The sequence below is a fragment of the Marmota monax genome, unplaced genomic scaffold, assembly GCF_021218885.2.
Source record: "Marmota monax isolate L192 unplaced genomic scaffold, Marmota_monax_Labrador192_F-V1.1 WCK01_AAM20220418_F8-fsc00026, whole genome shotgun sequence".
NCBI lineage: Eukaryota > Metazoa > Chordata > Mammalia > Rodentia > Sciuridae > Marmota > Marmota monax.
Window position 1 is genome coordinate 9,975,293 of NW_026693108.1, and position 24,708 is coordinate 10,000,000.

Here is a 24,708-nt window from a genome sequence, read left to right on the forward strand (position 1 = left end):
ACTTAAACCAATCTTAACAAGATCCTTAAAAAAAAAAAACAAAACTGGTGTTCTTTGGGTGATTATTTAAGCATAATGTGCCCATGGATCAAATATAACAGAATCCTGCTCAAATAGAATTCTCTCCAAGTAGAGTCTGGTAACTGCATTTCCATAAAGTACATGACATTACCCATGGATTTAAAAATTTCTCTTTTTAGCATGGTTATTGTTTTTCAGTAACTCACTGTGACATCAAAGGCGATACTAACTTTTGATGGGAATAAACAGTAGGAGCAGATAAGTTAGTGAGATATAAATATCCTGCTTTCATCAAATTCATACTATTTTATTTCATAATTATTTCTATGCCAAAGCCCTTGCTGAACTATGAACACAGTTCCCTCTAAGCCACAGGTTACTGTCTTGGCTGTGCTTTGCCTCCGATTCACCTTCAGGACTGCAAAAGTCCTTGTATTAACTGCTTTCTCTCTGGTTGGTGGGTCCCTTGTCACACTGCTTAATACAGATTTAACCCTGTTTCTCACTATAAAAACACTTCACAGGGCCAGGAACTGATGCAGGCTGGAGATCTGTGGGCAAATGGGAAGTATATGCCTAAATAACAGAGGCATAAGATGTCCCCAGCTGCTCCATGACACGTAGAGATGCAACCCTACTCAGACAGATCTTCATAATTTTCACAATAAAATAAAAACCTCTTGGTGTTCAAATGTTGATAATTGATCTTAATTTGTCAAAAATATGTTGCAAGTCAGAGAGAAGACACCTGTGAATGATGTTGAACCCACAGAGCAGCAATTCTGGAAAAGATACTTGTTCATTCTTCCCTACTTTAACTGAAAGAAAATAGGAGGAGGAGGATGAGCAGGTAGGATGGGTAATATGACATTTTAAATGTGAGCATCTGCCTTTTACAATGATTATGTACTTCCAGATACAGTGAACTCTTAAGATTCCAGAATGGATGTGCTGAACTTTTCCATACATCCCTCAAAGCCCATAGATTTTTCTTGAAGCCAATGGATTCTCTAATTATTTCCAGTATCCATGGGATTGTTTGGCTCCCTAAGCATGAATCATAGATGCTTAAATAGAGGTATTTCAATCATTGGCAGAGAAGCATCTAAGAGGCCCATTTGAAGTGTAGTGCTGAGATTAGTAAAATCACTATCTTTATCACTCTATTCAAAAAATTGGTAAATATCCTCATGTTTCATTAATCTGATTTCCTTACTGATATTTCTAACTCCATGAATTTCAGACAATGACCTACAGCTATGAATTTTAAGACATTAACTGAAATAGATTAGTATTTAGGTTCAACAATAAGAACAGTGACATAACCTGATGGAAAAATTGGTCATTTTCCAAAATATGCTAATTTTCCAAATTAGTCATAGATTTACCATTGTTTAAATTACTTTTAATTTTGGTACGATGAATGGTTCACCATTTGTTCAAAATAGGTTTTTAAATAGCTGGTCTTTCTGAAGGCTTCAGAAATTTGAAAAAAAAAATCCCATAGTTCTGTATATTATGAAATACCAATTATTAAAAAAAATCCCTTTAAACAAAACAGCTAATATGGATTGTGCAGGTTAATGGATTGTGAATAGGTTTTTAACTTAACTGAATATGCATAACCAGAAAATACAGTTTAATAATGTAGGCGTGTGTCATTTTACTTTCATCCTTAGGAATGAAACATTTTGCAACAGACAGTTGTTCTCTGTTTAGGTTTTCTCTTTAATGAAAGCTTCTTTCCTTTTTCTCTACTCATGTGCCTGGGTGCACGCTGGAAAAAAATCACGGCCCAGGAGTTAGTTCCTTGGTGATTTTGATATCTGACTACAGGGCCAGACGCCAGCTTCAAGGGAGCTGAGTGGGGGAACGTCCCGGTCCTGAGCCTGGTGCTTGGGATCCAAGGGTTCTCTCCCCCCGCTGTGCTAGGAGTCCTAGGAAACCTCAGGTGCAGCCTTCTATTCGGGTACCACACACAGGGAATGGGATCAACTAATAATTTGTAAATGGGCTTTCAATCTCCATTTCCGGGGTCATTTTCAGAAATGTCAATGTATTTAAAGGAAAATGTCAATACATTTTAGAAGACTCTGATGCATTCATTATTTAGCCATTTCATACCGAATGGTGAAAGCAGTTCACATCCTCAGACTGTATACAGTAGGGCTACACAGGGCGCGGCTGGCCTGGCTGGCCTCTATGCGGTGGCCTTGCGTGTACCCGGCATATGCCGGGCTCCTGTGCACACGCGAGTGCGGGGTGAGCGCAAGACCCCAGAGGAGCCGGCAGATGAGCGCCCAGCTGTTGCTGAGAGGCTGGATGTGGGTGGCAGCTGGAGAGAGGGAACCTGCAAGTACCGACCCACGCGCCCGCCACGGGCTGCAGCGCAGTCTCCTCTGCCCTAGCCTCCCTGCATCCCCGGGGATCCCCGCAGCCCCTGCGGCAAAGCCAGCTCCAAACACCAAACAAACCGAAAGGCCTCACGCCCCCAGAACTGCCCCGCGCCCCCCTCCCCCGCCCCGGCGGGAGCGATGCTAATTGCCACGACCAGAGCCGAGCTGCGGCCCCCGCCAGGCCGAGCGCGCTGACGGAGCCGCCGTAGGTGAGGGGCCCGCGTCCCCGCCCGCCGTGGGCGCCGCGCCCGGCACGGATCGCGCCCGCCGCCCGCCGTCGCCGCCGCCGCCGCCGCCCGCGGGCATCATGACCGCTCTGAGCGCTGGGGTTACAGGTTGGTCACTGCTGCCGGTGCCCGGGAGGCTGCGGCGCGGCCGGCCACCATGCCCTGCGCGGGAGGCCCGGAAGGCGCTGCCCGCCCCTCGCCCGGGTTGGGCCCAACGGGCGCGCGGGCGCGAGGGGGCTGAGGACCCGGGCCCCTCAAGGCCGCAGGAGGGGCGCCCCCTCCTTACCGCGGGGCGCGCGCTCCCCAAAGGTGGCGACGCGGGGAAGGGGCACGCGGTGCGTCCTCCCTGCCGCTGCGCGCCGGAGCTTGGGGTACCTGCACCGAGCTGCGCCTTGGCCGGCCCTGGAAGCCAAAGGCCGCTAGACCTGGGGCCTGCCCCGCCTGGCCATCTAGCAGGTGTTGGGGGTGGGGAGAGCAGGTGGCTGGGGATGGGGCTGATGAGCATGGCGAGAGCGACTGCTCCAGCAGGATCTGTCCCTGGCCGCTGCCTGGGTCAACCTCTGCGCCAAAGCGCAGGTGTGGGGCGCAGCCCTGCTCCTGCAGGTTTCGAGAGGGGCTCCGTGGCTTTGCCCCACCCCCGTGTTCCTACAGATTGCTGTTTGCTAAATGTCCCTCATTTTATTAATTGGTCTGGTTAACCAGCTATCATTAGGGTGGCCACACACCAAGCAAAGCCGTGTCCTTCCAAAGCAACACCATTTTGTCTTTGAACCTTTAGGAGGAACCCTGCATACATGGCCTGACTGAATCCTGAGGCCGGCCCAGAATCCTGACCCAGAGGTTCTCTGTGACTCGAATGTTCCTCCTTCTGGATGGTGTGATAACTCTGAGCTCCTAAGTTTCTTAAAGACCATAGGACCAATCTTTCAGTTTCAGGCCCAATTTTTCATGGATTATATTCTTAGGATGTGTGAATACAGACACTTCTTGGGCCTCAGGAGGTTTCTGCCATACTCTGGCGTTTGTGTGGTTACTGTACGAGGCCATTTCTGGGGTGGTGATCGACAGTTGAGCACCAGTGACTTTGGTTCTGTGGTGGGTAAAGAAGACCTCTCATAGGAGATCAAAAATTAACAGGTGGCTCTTTTTTTTTTTTTTTTTTTTTTAAAGAAATTGTGATCCATAGTTTCACAGCTACAACTGTGACTTTGTATTACCTGGGAGAAGAGAAGGTGGACTGTGGTGGTTATTCCTGAAGCAGATACATCAGGAGGGTCTTTTTATATCCCAAGAGGAAGTTTCAACAGTTCTTAATCATGGCTTCCCAAACTCCACAACAAAAATTAATTTCCAGACTGGTCGGCTTTCATTCTGTATGCCATTCTGTGTTGGATTTTTCATTCTTCTGTGGTATATTTTGACCTGGTCATTGCTAGGACCAGGAATAATGAGGAAGAAATCAGGCTTTAGAGAGAAACTGAAAAGTGGAAAAGCCAGTTACCTGTTCATAGAAGATATAACTTTTTTGTAAAATAGATGTGTTTTCACTGAAAAGGACTGTACTAGCACCAGGGTAAAAACTGAAGTGATCACGTCTTGTGAAATAGTGGTAATAGAATTGTAACTTTGAGCATGACTTGCAAGATAGTCAAAAGATGAAAAATATACTTTTGAAAGAAAAAATAAATCTATTCACAGTAGTACTTGCTGCAGTGTAGTTAATTGAGGGTTTAAATAGCATTTTCTCCTCTGGGTATATCTTTGTAATGTGTTCTGTTTCTTTTCTTTACCTGCATTCGTTGTGAGTGATATGTGTGTTCGTGTGCATAGGAGCGGCTACATTGATTTATTCTTGGGAAAAAGACTTGTGTGTGCTTTTCAGTTCATGGGGAAAAATCACATCTACATTATATATCCTAATATAAGCCAGGAACTGGGCCATAAGATGAGTTTTCTGTGAGAAGAGATGGACCAAAGTTCTAAGAATCTATCAGGAAAGATAATTATGTAAGCAGGTGCACAGACAGTTATCTTCTAGTTTAGATTTAGAATATATGATCTTGAACTTAAAAGAGATTATGAGTTACCCCTCAAAACTGCTATCAACATTTTAGAGCTTGACTTTCATGTTATCTGTTGTTTACCAATATCAGGGACCTATCCAAGAAGTTTTATACCCACCGACAAAACTTTTTCAATGCAAATATTCATTTTTTTTTAAATTTCTAATCAGAGGATAGAAATGACAGAATGGAGAAAACAGAACGAGCGTCATAGTTCCAACAACCTAACAAATGACCACTAACTGTGCATTTTCTATAGTCATTTTTTTACCTGGGGATGCCTACACCGAGCTGTCACAAGTTTCATAACAGATAATTATAGTATAGTGATTTGTTTATATTTTATGTTTCTCTTAAAAAATTCATATATACATGATATATAGCATACAATATTAGATCTGTATATCTACCTGTATATACAGATTGGCTTCCTAACGACTTCAGATTATAATATTGAATAAATTCATAATATGCTTTTGAAGTAAATCTTCAATTTTTTAAAAAAGAGTACTTGAAAATCATCTCCCTCTTTTATGGGAATAAAAGAAGAAAATAATAACTTGAATTTATGACCTTTGTGCTACATAAATACTTGACCTTTAACAAATTTGTCTGAAAACTTTATGATAAAATGCACCTTTTATGGTAAAACCAAAGTAGAAAAGCAGAAAAAAACATGTAAGTAAATGCAAGTTCTTTTAGCAAAAATGGCTATTGAGTTCAGTCTAGTTTGTTTTTACTTTCCTGCTCAGACTTTAAATAAATGTTCAAAGGAATCTATTTAGTGAGAAATACTAAGTTTAGAGCCAGAGCACCTTTTGTCCTTGGACCACCAAGACTTAGGCATTTCTAGTCAATTCGGTGGAGATGGAACTGGACTGAGGCATCAAACTAAAGTTCACAATTCCCTAAGATAGTGGTACAAAAACTCAGAAGAAAAATTCTGGGAGAACTTCTTAACTTGAAGGGGTGAAGGCTGGTTGGGAGCAGTGGTCAGACAGACACTTGACTCTGGAAGCAGCTTCTCCATCAGGTCCTGGGCAAGTGCAGCTCCACCAAATGGAATGTGTGCAGATGACAGTTTCCCCCAGGGGTCCAGGGGTCCAGAGGTAGAGGCCAGAGCAGATCCAAGGAGCCAGTCAAGGAGCATTAGAAGTACAGAGGCCAGAGCCCTGCTACCAGAAGAGTCACGTCTGAGGAGACATGAGAATTACCTCCAATTACACAGAGCAAAGAGATGAAAGGAAGACTTTGTTTGTGGAAAGGATGGTACGTAGGGAAGAGAGCCAGTAGAGACACAGCACATGCTCTTCCTGACAGGGAGCAAAGCAATGGAACACAGCCATGTTTGAAAGAGAATGAGATCAGATTTTTCCTGAGATTAAAAAATACCCAAATATGCAAATCAAAATAGGTTATCATGTGCCAGGAAAAATAAGTCAAACATAGCTAACATCTAGATGTAGTCTTTCGAACACTTTGGATTTGAAAATAAGAAGGAAAATAACCCATCAGCATTTTGAACAAGTTTTTAAAAATATTACCTATCCATAGGGAAAATTTAATTTGACTTTGGACACCCTTTCCAAAATTATCAACAAATAGTAAAATAATAATGCATAGAACTGAAAAATATCAGAGGGCTATTTTCTTAAACACCTAATACAAGCCAAAAAATGCAAAATAAAAAAAGATGAAGAAATGTATGCTAGACAAGTACTACCCCCAAAATTAGCTTTAAGTGTATAAAGATTACAAAAGCAATTCAAAATTAAATGAGATAAAGGGACCTCACATTAATAAAAGTTATTATTGTTAATAAAGTTAACATTATAAGCCTCCTGTACATATTAATTTTTATGGCACTATAGTATATATATATAGTTAAAAGAATTCTTAGGATGTATGGGGGGAGCAGGGGACTCGTGGCACATTGATTTAGTATTTTTTCAAAGGATTCTGTGCCCTAAAAGGGCATCAAGAGTGAGCAATTCAGTTTAAGAGCGAAGAAAACAACTAAATAGAACTAGAGATGAAAAGAAAGGATAAATTTTAGAAAATGAAAACAAATGAATTAACTAAAAAACTGTGGACCTGATGGAAAAAAACTAGGAGCTATGGCATTCTAATCTGGAAGTATCTACAGGAAACATTAGAATTTTCAAGAAATAAGAAAAGGGCTTAGAGGAGGAGGGTACTGGAGAGAACTGGGTGATCAGGCAGAAATGGAAATGAGAGGTGGATAGTAGGTTGTCAGTGGGAACAAATGCTAACAGGTCTTAGTGACTGGGGGAGAAGAATGGAAGAGAGGCTAAGTAAGTTAACCGTAGGTCCAGGTCTTCAACCCGGAGGGATTGTAGGTATTTTTATTATATTTTGTTTTGTGTAGAAAAGTACAAGCCAGGCATGATGGCATGTGCCTGTCATCCCATTGACTCAGGAGGTTGAGGCAAGAAGGTCTCAAGTTTGAGACCAACCTCAGCAAGACCCTGTCTCAAACTAAAAATCACGAAGGACTGGGGAATGTAGCTCACTGGTAAAGCACAACTGGGTTCAATCCCTAGTAATATATATTTCAGTGAATAACATCTATAGATTAAATACTTCATTTCACTTTTCTGTAACTGTTCCATGATGATGATGATGATGATGATGATGATGATAATGAAATCCACATAAGACCCATTTAATATATCTCTTCTGGAGTAGAAGAATGATTTTTTTAAAAGAATTATTTAAAAATTTTGAAAAGTACAAATTATGGATGCCTGTATCAGATATGATACAAATATGTATTAAACAAGATACGTCATTGATGTCTTAAAATTCAATTTAATATTTGTCTTAAATTTTTCCTGAAGTTAAAAAAACAAAAAAACAACCAGACTTAGACAACCTAAAACTGGAGTGGATGGGAATCTTTCAAGTATGGGAACATGAAAACTTGTTTAATTATCCTCCCAAGAGTCAAAGCACAGAGATCAAAACCTATTTTTGCAAATAAAAGATTAAAGTTCTACAAGTGGAATTTATAAGGGCACTAATCCCATTCAAGAGGGCTCTACCCACCTGATCTAACTACCTATCAAAATTTCTATTTCCAAATACCATAAATTAGAGGTCAGGGCTTTTGTAGATGATTTCTGGGCAAACACAGACATTCAGTCTAGAGCTTTGAGAATGTTTAAAAACCTCCCTGGACAACTCTGATGTTAAGCAATCTTCAAAAATGACTATTTTAAACCACTTACCTTCTTGATCCAAATTTTGTGAATTCATATTACAAAATGTAGTCATCACAAAGAAATTGGCATCTCCCTCTGATTTTCCATCAATTTTAAATACAGTGGCAAGTTTTGGAAATCACTGTTTTAAAAGGCCTGCCTTCCTTGACCACCTTTTGCAGATTCATATTACAAAATTAAGTACCTCAATGAGAACAGATATTTAGGGCTGGAGATGTAGCTCAGTGCTTTCCTAGAACATGTGAAGTCCTAGCTTCAGTTCCCGGTACTGTTAAAAAAATAGTCTTTTTTCCCTGATTTTTCATAATACTTAAGGATAGCAGCAGCTCATTAGAGTAAAATGATTTCCACTGGACTACTGGATGGAGAAAACCTTTGGCGCCTCTGGCACTTCCTGAAGGATGGAGGGACATTAGAGACCACCTGAGATTAAGAAGCTTTAGGTTCTTACAAAATCACGTATGATCAACCTGTGGTGTTTTATTTAATGTGTGTATGTTTGTTTGTTTGTTGGCTTTTATTAGTGCATTGTAGTTCTACATAATGGTTGGGTTCATTATGACAAAATCATGCATGCATGGAATTTAATTTACTCTGTTTCAGTGCCTGGTATCCCTCCTCTCTCCCTACTCTCCTCTGTTCCCCTTTCTACTGATCTTTCTTCCCCTTATGTATTTACCTTTAATCTCTGTGGTGACTTTTTTTTTAAACTTGACATAGTTTTGTTTAAATTTTCCTCCACCTACATTGTTGTACCCAGAGTGACTCAAAGCATTAGAAATCTATGTCCTTTCTAAACTTGGAGAGAACCAACAATTTTCTGAGCAGAGGCTGAGAAAGCCTGCTTACCTTTCATGTGCAACCTGATCACCTCAATTTGTGATCAGTATGGGATTTAAATAGTGGAACTCATAGAAGCAGAGAGTAAAAGGGCGGTTTCCAGGCGGGGGGAAGGTGAGTAGGCAGTTGCCAGTCGCTGGGTATGAAGTTTTGGCTCTGCAGAAGGAGTCAGTTCTGGAGATCTGCTGTACAATGTCGTCCTAGAGTTAACAACATGTGAGCCTAAGAATCTGCTCAGAGGATAGATCTCAAGCTAAGTAGATCTCAAGCTGTCCTACCACAGTAGAATAACAATAGAATCTTAAAAATATAGTGATTTAGGTAGTACAAATATAGCCTCCCTCTCCTACAGTTAAGACTGTTTTAGTTGGAGCAGTTTCAGTGGCATGACCAAAGGACGTGGAGGCAGTAGAGTCTATCCTGAATTCCTTCACTAAGCCCAGTAATTTTTAAAGGTCAATGAAAATCCAATTTTCACAATTTAAAACAACTACATAAAATAATCCTTGGTTGAAGCCATCACATTGTTTTAGGATATTTGTAGAAAGAGCCTGAGAAAAACTAACATGATGCTTTTCTTCGGATAATAGGAAATAAACTCAGTATTTAAAAAAAAAAAGTGAGGAACCATTTTCTGTTTCTAACCAGTTTGTTGACAAAAGACAAAGAGAAATGAAGAGCCTGTCTGTGGAGATGACCCTTGCGAAAGGGTGGCTTCCTCTGGTCACCCCTCTTGGGTGGCCCTTGAGTCCTGCTGGGACTGGAACAGCGTGAAACATTCTGTTTTTGCAGAGCTACATCCTGATTTAGTGAGGGTCAAGACAAATGAGTAAGTACCCCAAAAAGAAAAATGGCATTTGGAGGAGGTAGACAGAGAAAGAACACAACCAAATCAGGGAATTTACTTTTGTACAAAATCAGATTAAAAATCACCCACAGGATGTTATGACTGTTGGGAAATGGGGCAGCTGCTCCATTGTGGAGACACACATTTGCTGCTGTGACCCCAGGGACCAACATATTGAGGCTGTCTTCATTCTTCTGCTAACATGTAGTTCTCTGTGATGCTGGGGGCAGGGATACAGGACTCCAGGCTGTGTTTCAAGGAAAAAACCATCCAGCTGCTGCCGTCCCTTTGCACAGAGGCCAGATTAGGGGGAAAGGCCCATCTAATCCATTGAAGTTCAAGAGCAAAGAATCCCTGCGGGGCTGAGGCAGGCTTATGGGCGAGGCCTGGCATTGAAGGTCTAGTGGCAGACATACTCTAATTTAATTTGACCACTTAGGAATTGGAGATTCTCATCTGTGTTCTCTGGGAAAGAGCTGGCTTGGAAAGGTCTGATTCAAAGAAGGTTCAAGGGCAAAGTATCAGACAGAGCCTGGCTGCCTGGAGGCTTATCACACATGAGCTGTGTGACCCACGGCAAGGCACTTGCCTTCTCCAAACCTCAGTTGATCATAAATAGAAAGAGCCTGGGCAGCTGAGACAGGAGGATCATGAGTACAAAACCAGCCTCAGCAAAGGCAAGGTGCTAAGCAACTCAGCGAGGAGACCCTGACTCTAAATAAAATACAAAATAGGACTGGGGATGTAGCTCAGTGATCGAGTGCCCCTGGGTTCAACCCCAGTACCAAAAACAAACAAACAAACAAACAAAAAAAGATCAGGGACCATCTGCCTCATCAGGGTCCATGACCAGTTCTCAGCCCCACACACAATAAACTCTTGCCAAATGTTAGGTGTAAGTGGCTTAAACTTCACTAGTTAGAAATACTTTATATGTAGTTTTAAATGAAAAAGAAATTATCATTGCTGAACATTTGAAAAATACAAAAGTTCTTAAGATTAAATAGTAAAATAAAATCTTCTCTCATTCTTTCACTCCTTTGCCCTATCTTTTTTCTCCCAAACAAACAGCCTATGTACTTGGATTCTCAGCTTGCTTCCAACTCCTGAGAGCCTCACTTTTTTTTTTTTTTTTTGGTACTGGGGATTGAACCCAGGGGTGCCTAACCACTGAGTCATATCCGCACCCCCTTTTACTTTTTATTTTGAAACAAGATCTTACCAAATTAGCTAGGGCCTTGCTAAATTGCTGAGGCTGATCTTGAACTGGGAATCTTCCTGCCTCAACCTCCTGGGCTGCTGGGATTACAGGTATGCACCATAGTGCCTGCCTTCTTCACATTTTTAATCTGAACTGTGGAGTAATATTAAAAAGTACCTTCAAAGAGGTGTTTGGTGCTTAGAATTTTGCTTGTCACAGAACTAGGTTAACAACGTGTGAGCCTAAGAATCTGCTCAATAAATGTTTGTTCTCATCTTTCAGGTAGAAAAAGAAAAAAGATATATAATGCCTAAGCTTGCTTCAGTTCTAAAATTACATGTAGCAGTTTGTGGACCATCATAAACTATCATTGATGACCATCATATGGATCATCATGGGAAATGATCTAATGCGTAAACATATGTGCAGCTTTATGAGTATGGGTCCCTGTCAGCACTGGTGGCCACTCTGGACTTAATCAATTACAGATTTCTCCAAGACTGTTCAGAGCTCCTTCTTGTCAATTCTTCACTGAGTAGTTGTGAATACTCTCTTTAAGAGGTTATCACCTATGAGAATAGTGCAGGACCTCATCCTTGGAAACTTCAAGATGAGGCCATTCTTTCTGTGCAATAAATACCTACTTCTTTTTAAACTGCTAACTGGTAACTTTCATTTAGTCTGGATTTTTTTCTTAGGGATGGTTCCTGAGAATATTCCAGTATACTTTCATTATATTTCCTCTAAATTTCTTAAACAAAAATGAGAAAAAAAAATTTCCTTACTCCAATCTGATAATCCATGTGAGAGAACAAGACCCTACAAATCAAAATCATGAGATTCACTGAGTCTGATCACCCAGTTCTCTCGAGTACCGTCCTTCTCTGTCCTCCTTATTTCTTGGTATTCTGAAACTTCTTATAGATACTAACAGATTAACATTCCTTCCAGATTAGAAGGCCAAAGCTCCTGTTTTTTTTTTTTTCTTCTATCAGGTCTAGAGTTTTATAGTTAATTCATTTCCTAAAGTTTATCCTTTCTTTTCTTCTCTAGTTCTTTTTTTTTTCTAGTTCTGGTTTCTTTTCTCCACTTCTTAAACTGAATTGTTGGTTTCTGATGTCCTTTTAGGGCACAGATTCCTTTGAAGAGATACTAGAACAATGGGCATGTCTCCCTCTGCTCCCAAAATACAAAGGGAAATGATAACTAAGTGGATAATGGTGGCAGAAACTTGGACAGTCCATTTAAATTAATTTAATGTGAAGCCTGAATTTTTTTTTCTAGAAAAATAACAGAGCATTTTAATAGATACTTGGTGGGAAAAACTATAAATGAAATCATATAACAAAAATCCATTCAATTTTAAGAGATGAGGAAAGACTCTCCTGTCTTAACAAACAACACTAATGCTGTGTAAGGTTAGAATTACCAGGTTGCAGATTAAAATATGTTGAAAAAATGCTTTTTGATCCGTCTACTATATAAAACCCAACGAGAAGGACTTAGAGAAGGAAGAGTTTATTTTGGCTCACAGTCTCATGGGTTGGCCACTCCGTAGCTCTGGGCCTGAGTGAGGCAGAACATGAAGGGGGGAGAGGGGGGTGTGTGGCAGAGGAAAGCAGCTCAGGACATGGTGACCAGGAAGCAGAGGGAGCTCCACTTGCCAGGGACAAAACATGAACCCCAAAAGGCACGTCCCCAGGGACCCACCTCCTCCAGCCACACCCTACCTGCCTACAGATACCACCAGTTAATCCCTATCAGTGGATTAATCCACTGGTTAGGTTACACTACTCATAATCTAATCATTTCACCTCTGAACATTCTTGCATCGTCTCACACATGTGCTCTTGGGGGACACCTCATACCTAAACCATAAGGATAAGACTCTTAATGTTTAATTCAGTTGTTCTGTAAGCCGTATTGCCTTGGTTCACATTTTGGCTCACTTTAAGAGTAAATTCCCTTCATCTATAAACTTGTTCCTGTAAGAATTGAGTAAGAAAATGTACAATATACTTAAGATGGGGCTTGGAACATAATAAACCCTCAATAATCATTTTTTTTGGAAGGAGTTTGTTTTTACTTGGCAGTAAACATAATCTGGGAGGAAATCAACCAATAATCTCACTATTTTACTGTGGAAACTTCCATGTCTCCCAAAGCATCTCATTGTGTGTGTGTGTGTATGTGTGTGTGTGTGTGTGTGTATAAATGCATGTATGCTATTGAAGGTTATTTAAGGTCAATATCCATTAGACAAGGGATTCTGACTATGGAATATCACTCAGTTTTACATGAAATTCTGTCTCTAATATTTTTCCTTGAATGGTTTGTATTATTAAAATTTAAAGGCAATGATTGAGCAGCCACACAACAGGAGACACTGGAGTTGCTGGATTCTGGTTTGGAGAGTGCCAGGTCCCATGTGCTGGAGGCTGTGAGATATGATCTCACAAGAGGAGAGGCAGAGAGCAGGAGAACCCAGGACTCAGTCACTGATGTGAGTGGCCCAGAACTTGGTCATTATGACAGTGGCCCAGGATTTGGTCGTGATGACAGTGGCCCAGGACTCAGTTATGATGATAGTGGCCCAGGAGTTGGTCACTGATGACAGTAGCCCAGGACTTGGTCATGATGACAGCGGACCAGCACTCGGTTGTGATGACGTGGCCCAGGCCCTGGTCAATGATGACAATGGCTGCCAATGCAGATGATCCCAGTGTGAAGCAGGAGGGTCTTCTGTCTGTGCGAGACACAGTGAGAACCCACCCAGCAGGGCAGAGGGAGGTGAGGGAGCCAGGCCCTGGGGCTCAGCTGCCCTGGGAGTAGAGGGAGGTCTGGTGGGTGGGGCAGGTGAGCACGATGGTGCTGGATAACAGAAAATATGAGGAAAGTAGTGGGGTGTGTTCCTCAGTCTAAGCCATGGCATAAAATTTATGATGCTGTATTCACTTTCTGAATGATGATGTCTTCTGTCTGAAAAGGAATTTGGCAACAAATTGGACATTCTATACCTTTACAGAATCAATGACCTGTTGCTGATCCTGTATCAAGAACAAATGTCCCCCTTGTCTTCAAGTCTTGATCTTGGTGTTCTCAGGTACACTGAAGATGTCAATGTACATGAGAAAAGGAGCAAAGTTTTGTTCAAAGATAGATATAAATGGTTTGTTGTTTGGGGTTTTGTGGCAATTAAAAAAAGAAGATAAGAAGCAGACATACTTGAAATAAAAATTAAGATTTTAATCAACAAATTGATAACATTAAATTTATTTTTTCCCAAAATATGAGATGATGCCTTTCTTAGTTACATGGTAATCTTGAAAAATATGTGAATACCTGTTTACCTTGCAAGGCCTTGAACAAGGATGCAAATGAGCTTATGAATCTACTACAAAAAGGGGCCCAGATGTTTGAAGATGGTATTTGTTTACAATTAGGATTTTGTGTCTATGCATGTTTTATTGATTTAAAAAAGTGTTCAGAAGACACTGCTGAATGAAAAAATGCTGGTTAAGGAACTGTATGGAAGCACCATTTAAAAACATATGTATGCATAAAAAATGGAAAACTATATGAAGAAAATAAAGTCCTAAAAGAGGTACAATCCATGAACCATTGGAGAATCCAGCATCCCAGTCAAAGAAAATCCACTGTGGAGACAGCCCATCCTAGTTACTGCTTTGTTGCACCCCCTTGCCCAAATGTCTGGCAAAAGTGGTTGAGTCTGTAGAAATAGAATTCCTGATGGCTTTCATTTTTGTTTCTTATATTGTTTTATAGATTTCCCCTAATTTTCCTATAACAAACCTTCATTGATTTTATCAATGAAAATAAAATACAATTGGAGGTATTTTCTCCTAACTTAAGATGTAAGTATTTGAGATCTAAGAAAGGACTAATCAGTGAACCATCCTGGTCCTTTGCATGAGACTCATTTTGCCTGATGGCAAAGGGACAGGCTGGGAGTGATCTGTTCCATGTCCCTGTCCTGGGTAGGTGGGGTTGATGCAGCAGTAAGCTGTAAAGGAATGGGAGAACCAGTTGAGGGAGGTTGAAGAGTGGGTACATCATGGCGGAAGAGCTCCTCTATCAATCTGCTGCTTTACCTTTAACTTAAACGTGCATCAGAGCATGGCACCTTTAGGAATCTAGTACAGAAGAGAAAAGTGTGTTTTGTTCAATGCTAAATACATATGGTCTACCAATGTTTGGGATTTTAAAAAATGAATGCAATTATGCAGTGTGACCGAAAGAAAAACTCCCATTAGCAACGATGATTGTTCTTCTAAAGACATGGAAGGAAGTTAGGAGTGAGTAGTCAGAGGGCCATTATTGGACATGTTAATTTTTTAATTTTCTTCCCAAACTGACAAAAATATTAAACAATGAAAGACCACCCCGAAGTGGGGTGTATGTGTGTGTGTGTATGTGTGTGTGTGTGTGTATTGAATAGGGTTGTAGATATACAATTTTGCTTGCGTTCCTAAAGACCCCATAGTTTGGGAACCTAAGAATAGTTGTTGATACTGATGTGTTGACAATTGTAATGACACCTAATGATGAAAAATAAACCTGTGATTTCTGTCTTCTTTGGGACAGTTTTAGAATAAAATAGATCCTATGGATTTGCTAAGTGGTGTTTCTCTTTACAATTTTCTTCCAGAATATTGAGTCTTTCTGTTATAACAAATAAATCATCCGCATAGACAAAAATTGTGAGTTAGATTAGGAAATCTGGAATGATTGATGTGGGATGGAGCAGACAACAAAGAAGACCCAGTGGTGAAGTGGTGAGAGAGTGTGGCGAAGGGAGACAAGTGGGATGTGTAGCCAGCTGAAGTGCACCATGCCAGTGTCAGGGTGAATGGAGATGAGGGTCAAAAGCAGTGGGATTCAGGGTCATGGAGACCCGTGGTGAAATTCAGCAGGTGGTTCGTAGGCTCCAAGAATGCCTTTGCGGTTCTCTGATACCTGTTCAGTACACAGTGCTGAAACCATAGTGGATGCACAAATTTGCTATGTGAAGGAAAGAATGAGTGAGTGAGAAACAAGATAAGCTGAGATGTTCTGGATTTCAGGAGAGATCATAACGGAGTTTTGGAAAGTTCATTTTTTTTTAATGGGTTCTCACTCTGTTGCCTAGGCTGGCTTTGGATTCTCAATCCCCTTGCCTCCACTTCCTGGGTAGCTGGGATTATAGGAGTGCCCTTCCAGGGAAGTTCATTTTTGGACCATATTATCTCAGTCTGTGAACATGGAGAAACCTGCCATGTACTTGTGTCTCCTTCAGTTTCTTTTATCATCATTTCATAGTTTTCCTTGTAGAGCTTTTTTTTTTTTTTTAACCTCCTTGGATCAATTTATTCACAACTATTTTATTGTTCTGTGGTTATTGAAAATAGGATTGCTTCCTTACTTTTGTTTCAGGTGGCTCACTCTAGTGTATACATTTTTTGTATGTTGATTTCATATCCTGCAACTTTAATAAACTGGTTTATTAGTTCTAACAAGTTTTTGAAGGAATCTTTAGGGCCTTCTGTATGGAAGTTCTTGTCATCTGCAAGCAGGGAGAATTTGAATTCCTCCTTTCCAGTTTGGAGATCCTGTATTTCTTTCTGCTGCCTAGGAGTTCTAGAACACCGTGGTAGAGTGAGGGCATCCTCCTGTTGGTACAGACCTCAGATGACCAGCTTTCAGATTGTCCTCATTCAGGGTGATGTCAGCTGTGGGCTTGTCATTTAAGGCCTTTGTTATGTCCAACTCCCTTCCTTCTATACCTAATTTGGTGTGAGTTTTTATCATCAAGAAAAGTTTAATTTTGTCAAATATTTTTTCTGCATCATTTGAAATGATCATATGGGAAGTTGACTTTTGATGTAAAGAAAACATATTAAAAAGGCAGCCCAATGGCTGGATGGATGCAGCTCAGTGGGAGAGCACTTGCCTAACTTGTGTGCAGACCTGGATTCAATCCCTAGTACCTCAAAAAAAAAAAAAAAAGAAAAGAAAAGAAAAAGAAAGAAAATAAATGCCAGCCCAGGCCTGAGGTCTTATGACCCAGAAAAGAGTCTACTAATAGGGATAAAATGAAAGGGGCCATTCTGTACATGCAAGAACAAGGAAACAAGAAGAGGATTCATCACTGAGAATGTGCGTAATGTAATCTGCATGGACTGTCTAGCTATGTGTGTGGGATCTGAAAAGTTCAGGACGTAGAATCTGGGACATGAGTGGAAGGAGGGTGGCAGTGGGCCTGACCTGGGCAGGTCTGTCCTGTGGAATTTTGAGTGGTGATAGGGTTGGTGTGGAAGAAGCAGCTCAGATACATGAGTCAAGAATGGTAGCTGGACACTAACAAACGGTCATGGAAACTTTAAGAACTGATGACCATGTAGGGGTTACGTAGAGTAGATGGGCATTGGGACAGCTGGAGGCAGACAGGCTGCAAACCATAATTTAGAGAAAGAAGTTAATACTAACCCCCATGTAGTTCCAAAGAAGAGGAGTGACCCATAGAGTTGCAAGCACCTCACAGCTAAAGAAAATTGAATGTTTTTCTTTTTAATTTGGTCAAGAGAAGTGGGAAGGAAATGGTTTCCAACAGACGTAAAATTACTATCTTAAATTATAAGACTCTAGGTCTTAACCATTTAAAAGAGAGCAACAAACCAGAGTAGGTTTTCCCCTTGAGTTACTGTTAGCTGTTTCCGAGTCAAAGATTGATCAATGAACATATTGAAATTGTGCAGCTGCTCTCCCAATATTGAACTATTTAAATAGCAACTACTTTTAGTAAGTGTGAGAAAGCTGTTGGAAGCCCTGTTTTTCAAATGTCATGTACTGCCTTATGACGGGCACTTCTGGAAACATAAAAAAATATATATTGGCTTATAAATACATGATAGTGATAAGGCAAAGATACACAGAAGCAATTTTTTATCAAAGCAATAAGCTTACCTAGGATACTCAAATATCCCTCCTGGTCTTTATCAGAGGAATAACAGGCCTGCTATGCCCTGTTTTATGGATTCAGCACGAATGGAGGGATAAAACAACATTACTGAGTGAGTGTAAAGGAGAACTATCACAATCAACTGCCTCCCCTTAATTGTAGAGTATCATGTGTTTGTAATAAATTTATTTTACTATTTGTATACTTCATGTAATAATTTTATTAAATAATTCCACATTTTATGATCTTCTTGTTGAGTTGTAACGTGTGTGTGGATTAGGCAGGTTTCTTTGGAGTTTGAACACATTGTGCCTTAGGCAGTCTTTGATTTGGTGGCATGTTTGGCAGTAGGTGAAGTGAGCATCAAAGTGAGTGACAATGTCATTCAACTGTAGTTGCACTGCTTTGATGGGTCAAATATAGCCAAAGTGGATCTTGTAAAAAGAAAATTCTAGATGTGTATTCTCTAAATAAATCAATCAAAAAATCAATTTTATTTTACCTAGCATATTGGTAATAAAAGGTGCATGGAGTTTATGTCTGTCAGTTTCTTCTGTCTCAGTGATAAAGGGATTGTGGCTAGGTCTGTAAGATTCCTTTGCTGATCTTTGAATTTCATTGCAAAGCTGCTCTTTTACTTCCTCCTTTATGTTGTGTCATCTTGAAGGTTTTCTAAGAGATGTTGCATCTAGTCTGGATAGGTAGGAGAATGTCATTCAAGAGGCATCCCAAATTGAGGCCACCAGATGTTTTCCCTCTACAGTAAATCAGAGAGCAAGCATAATTTGAATATTCTGCATACATTTACATAGCATGTCAAGAGTCTCTAACTCCAATTATGTAAAATAAAAATTAATTAGTGAAATCTCCTGCAAAGCCCACATTTGAGCTCAGTATTCAAGGCCATAACAGCCTGGAAATACCTTCCACATCTTAAAGCCAATTAACTTGATTTCTTCTGGGAATAGGAGGGTTATGCAGAGGTAGTTCCTCAGGTGGGTTGAGCAGCACATAATGAAAGGAGGAGACACTCAAACATAGAGACTCAGACTCAAACTTTATCCTGAGCTTCTGTGTTTTCTCTTTCCCAGTGAAAATTGCTGGTGCATATATTTATTCCCACTGCAATACACATTCATACAGTCTTCTTCAGCTGCTTCAAAGACAACTGAGAGATGCTTATTGTCCTTGGTTAGGATTCTTCCTCTAGTTTTATGGGGCATCACATAGGAGAGCCAGTGACCCTTCCTGGTGTTAAATCAACGTTTTCCTGACTTGCCATTTGCATAGCTGCACATTGACTGGAGACCGTCTCTCCTGTTACTGCTTTTGGATACTCTACTAATAGTCCTCAGCACCAGTGTGATCATCCCTAAACACCCTGGGCTTTGTAATCAGACAGAGTTTTTATTAAATTCCAAGTTTGCTTAGGTGACATTGGTCAAATTGTTAGCTGACCAATTTTAGGATCTTCTTGAGGCTGGACTTTCTCATGCATTCATAAAAAGACAATATGTTCTCTGTTAGACCAGTTACAAAGATTAAATAAAATACCATTGCTCAGTGCTCCAAACTTAATATGTATGCAAAAGACATTAGGTACTCTTCTTTAAGATCAGCCCAAGTGTTAATCAAATGGGAAGTCTCACTGTGGATTCATAGGTAATCAGTCACCCTTTCTTCTCACGTTCTATTACCCTTATTTGCCATTTGTATTTGGTCAACCTGTATGAGGGCCTCTTCAATGACTGCTGAATTGTGGCAGGTGGAAGCAATGGCCCCAGGAGGATGAAGATGACTCAGAATTGTGGAAACAATGTGGCAAGCTAGCATCTCATTTTCCTGTTCAGTGGAATTTGGTGAAGATTTTACTTAAGAGTAGCTAGAAGAATTTAGATAACCACTGCATTCATAAAAGAAAACAAATCTCCATTAAGAGGATCTGTCTGGTGTCCACCTGTTTTAGTCAGCTATTTCACTTCTGTGATCAAAAGACATAAGGAGGGCTGGGGATGTGGCTCAAGCGGTAGCGCGCTCACCTGGCATGTGTGCGGCCCGGGTTCGATCCTCAGCACCACATACAAACAAAGATGTTGTGTCCGTCAAATACTAAAAAATAAATATTAAAATTCTCTCTCTCTCTCCCTCTCTCTCCCACTCTCTCTTTAAAAAAAAAAAGACATAAGGAAAAGTTTATTTGGGTGCTAAAGTTTCAGATGGCCAACTCCATTGCTGTGGGCCGTGGGTGAAGCAGAACATCACGGAGGAAGAGTATGGCCAAGGAAAGCAGCTCAGGACATGGCACCATGAAGCAGAGAGAGACAGCTCCCCTTACCACAAAGTATAAACCCCAAAGACATGCTGCCAGGGACTCGCTTCCTCTGGCCACACCCTACCTGTCTACAGTTATCATCCAGTTAATCCCTACCAGGGGATTAATGGACTGATTAGGTTAAACTCTCATAAACTAATCATTTCACCTCTAAACTTTCTTGTATTGTCTCACACATAAGCTTTTGGAGAACACCTAATATCTAAACCATAATACCATCCTTTCTTGGTAGGAAAAAAATTGGGAAATCAGCTTGGGACTACTGTGGAAAATAGGAGCTAAATGTGAATGTCCTATTAAAACAACACAGGGTAACTATTGCAGAACACATGCCCCATCTGGATAGTCAGCAGGGCTTTGGTACAAACCATCATGAAGTGGAGGCAGCTGTAGGTATATGAACATATATCTCAGAAATTTTTCTGACAATGTGTCCCCAAAGAGGCAAGCAATTTACCCCTGCTGTTCAGTGGTCTCTAAACTACTTATGAAGTATATAAGATAATGGATTACATTGGGAGAAACAAATCAAGCTTTTATTAATAGTTATTTTATCTCATCTTTTTAAGATTTAAATTTGCATGCATTTGTGGTATACAATGGATGGAACACCTGTTGATCCACCAATTCCTGAACACACATGAAGACCTTGATGTTTTTGATTGGGTGATGAACAAAACCCTCTCTTCCTTTTCCCAGACTGTCGTTTGGTACCTGCCCCCCAAAGCTAACTTCAGCATGCTCAAAAGGAAGCAGAGCTCCAGGGTGGAAGCCCAGCCAGTTACCGACTTTGGTCCTGACGAATCTCTGTCAGACAACGCTGACATCCTCTGGATTAACAAGCCAGTAAGTTTCTTTTTTTGAAGTATGGAGAAGCATATGCTGATAATAAGAGAAATTTGATTCACAAATTCAAAAATCATGTACCTTTGGCTTTGAACTGACTGTTTGAGCTGCAGTGGAATATAAATGAGTCTCAGAGTCTGGAAGTTGAGAGCCATTCAAATGAAAGGATGAGGTGCCACTGTGAGTTGCTGTCAGAGGAAGAGAGGCCAGGTGGTCTAGTTCCCTCCCCTTTCCACTCTGCTTTCCCAGTCTGCTCACATTTCTTTCTATGCTGCTATTAGTGCTTTACAATCATCGAAACATCCCTGATGCCGTCATTGTGAATTGAAATGTGTTGGCATTACATTTACAGCTTTATTGCAGGCTCTGCCCTGGCTAGCAGCTACCTCTTCCCTGTATCTACACACTAGTCCTCTTGAGGCTCAGCAGCCACTTCCTGCTCCCCAGACTGTTGGCTTGTTCAAATCACTGCCCCGTGTGTACTGCTCTGAAGAGTCAAATCCTCCGCATCCATTAGGGCTGCTGGAGACACCAACCCTCCCTACCACTTATCCTGTTTTATATTTGTGCATAATATAAACGCGTATTGTATATATAGAGAGCCAGTACTCTGTATCCACGGATTCTGTATCTACAGATTCCACCAATTGAAAATATTCTTTAAAAAACTGCCTCTGTACTGAACTTGCAGTCTTCTTTCTTGTCATTATTTGAGAGGCAACTCAGTATGAAAGTATATACATAGTACTAACATAGCGTTAGGTATTATAAGTCATCTAGAATGATTTAAAGTGTACTAGAGAATGTGAATAAGTTATATGCCATTTTATACAGTACGTTTGATCATCCTTGGATTTTGTTGTCTGTGGGGGGTTCCTGGAACCAACAGATATCTGCCCAACAGATATCACAGATTTCAAGGGATGACTGTGTGTAAAATGTATATGTGCTGTCCTACTGTCCTGCATGATCATTATAAATTGGACTGTTCTGCTTCCATTTTATAATCTCAGAGCCCAGCACATCTGATGCATAGCAGGTCTTCCATCAATATTTAGAGAATTGAGTGGAAGATAGAATAAATCACATACTAACGTTTTCTTAGTGTCTAACTGCTACAAAACTATATGGACATGGTGGTGATATAGATACAGCCTTAGAAGCACTGTCATAATTAATATGTAATTGTAAATCTTTTTTAAAAAAATGGTTTTTTACTTGTAGATGGACACAATACCTTTATTTATTTTTATGTGGTGCTGAGGATTGAACCCAGTGCCTCACACACGCAAGGCATATGCTCTACCACTGAGCCACAACCCCAGACCTGTAATTGTTAATCTTTCTTCAAATTCAAAACAGATTTGTTGTGCAAGGACCCTTCTTTGGAAGCTCTTTTGGTAACTAGATTCTTTATGTTGGAAATCCAGACAGGCGCTATTTATTGAAGTGCTTCCAAATTGCATGAAATGTACATCAACCCTTAAAAGAAACTGGATCATCAGTGACTTAGGTGGCATGGAATTACTGGCACGATGTCTTCATGAAAATATTATAACTGTCAGGCAAATATTAGAATCTACTCCCTAACCCACACATGTCTAATTCCCCTCAAAGTTCTTATAATCTTTTTTAGTTTTCACCTTAAGGGTTTACTAGTTTGCATTTCTGCAGAATTCATCTACTACTAAACTAATTTTTTTCAGGGGGAATAAAAAGTTAATGAATTAAGAAAACCATATATGTATCCAAGATGGTCAATAAGCAACATTTACATTATGCTTAAGAATTTGTATGCTAAATAATTCACTGGTGATATTAATTATGTGGGTTATCATGTAGATGCAATTAAGTATTTTTTTCCTAGGTATTACTTTTCAGAATAAGATATTGTTTGTGAATGACCATAAGTCCTATACATATGTATATGTATATGTAAACACCCACGTTTATATTTTTAATCTTTCCTCTTGTTTGGGGGTTAAGAAAAATCTTCCAACAGTGGATGTGTTGCTAGAATGGCACGAAAACCTAAATTTTTACAATTCTGAAGGAGATTCTGGGCAAAGTTTGTATATAACATGCTCTCTGAAATAAAAAGTTCACTTATTATCTTTTCAAAATATAGGATGAAGTAGATTTTTAGAATTATGTTTCATTCAGATTATATATGATACAAATAAAAAGAAAACCCTATACACGGGAAGCATTCTATATCAATTCATTTTAAAAGGCATTTGTGATCTCTGATGATAAGTCATTGTGGTAGATGCTACACTATGTAAATATAGTACTATAAATAGAATATGACCCAAATTCTAGGGGCTCATAGTATAAAACAGGGGAAGAGCAACATCAAGTCTTTCTATGAGTGAATTGCTGGAAATTACCAGAGACCTTTAAATCCTGATTAGCTCTAAATCTAGGTTTTGGCACTTCCTTATGCCTGACCACAGGAATGTCTCCTAACCTTTCTGAATCTTAGTGTGTTCATGTTGAAAGCAAGCTGCACTTAGCACATGAAAACACCTAATAGACATTCGTCCCCTTCTTCCTTATCTCCACACTGGCGGAATATTTAAATCCTAGCTTTATGTCTGTCGAGTAGTATGGTTCATAATGCAGGCTAAAGAAACCCATCTGGAGTGTCACGTGGTCTCTCTGTGCCTCTCCTGCAGTGGGTCCACTCTCTGCTGCGCATCTGTGCCATCATCAGCGTCATCTCTGTGTGTATGAACACACCAATGACCTTCGAGCACTACCCTCCTCTCCAGTATGTGACCTTTACTCTGGATACTTTGTTGATGTTCCTGTACACGGCAGAGATGATAGCAAAGATGCACATCCGTGGTATTGTCAAGGTGAGTGTCCTTAAGTCAATACCCAATGTGTGTGGAACATCTTCATCAGTTTAATGATATTTTCACATTAATTTCAGTAAAATGAGACCCCTTTTAATTTAATTCATATTGAAATCTTTAAAAAGGGCATGCCAACAGAAATTAGTAAGAGCTAAGTTGCATAAGAATATCTTAAAAGTTAATTGCATTTTATAATAAGCCTGGCAACATCTGAAATGGCCCAAATGCCAGCTTTGTGAAGCCAGGGTGAAGGATATGATGCCACAGAGGGCGAAGCCCATGGCCTGGCATTGTCACAGAACAGAGCACCTTATTATTTGTGCCTCACAAATAATACCTTGTTGACCAAAGGAAAGCAGGGTAGATGGTACATAATGAAGTTAGAGCATGATGATATTCGATAGAATGTCATTAATCTGAGCTGTTTTGAAAATACAAAAAGAAGCAGAAAAAAAGGTGGGGGAGTACATGGGACAGAAAGGAACTCCAAGACTATTATAAAATTGGCACCATAAGGAGACCAAAGTGAATAAAAAGTTGTAAATAAAGGGAAAAGAAAGAAAAGGGAGAAGATTTTTGTCCTTCTTACAGTACGTGGATGATACTTTTGCTGGAGCACTTTAATTGTCCCTTCCAGGGGGACAGTGACATAAACGTGCAGCAGCGTCAGCTTTGGGGTCTGACAAGTGACAGATTTGAATCAAAGCCTGGCTCTTATTTACTGGTTGTTATCAACATCTCAGATTAGGTAATTTGGGAAGGAGAAGGTTCCATTCTGTTTGAGGATTCTGAGAATTCATCGGGATGACTCACAGAACACCTACTGGTCCATTCCATGGATGCCCTTTGTGGATACTGCAGGGCATCCTAG

The 24,708-nt window shown here is 40.3% G+C and overlaps 1 protein-coding gene across 6 annotated transcripts in view; it reads left to right on the forward strand.

The window, feature by feature from the left end:
- Positions 1-2,268: 2,268 nt before the first annotated feature.
- Positions 2,269-24,708, forward strand: part of Nalcn (sodium leak channel, non-selective) — a 301,994-nt gene continuing 279,554 nt past the window's right edge. For 2 of the 6 annotated variants that reach the window (XM_046454990.2, XM_058582742.1), the window contains exons 1-3: positions 2,271-2,626; positions 20,830-20,976; positions 23,655-23,837. In XM_046454990.2, the coding sequence (XP_046310946.1) occupies positions 20,869-20,976; positions 23,655-23,837 (291 nt within the window). In that variant the 5' untranslated portion in view covers positions 2,271-2,626; positions 20,830-20,868. Of the gene's footprint in view, positions 2,627-2,684; positions 2,753-20,829; positions 20,977-23,654; positions 23,838-24,708 lie in introns of those variants that run through there. The other 4 variants (XM_046454991.2, XM_058582743.1, XM_058582741.1 and 1 more) reach the window with 3 other exon arrangements.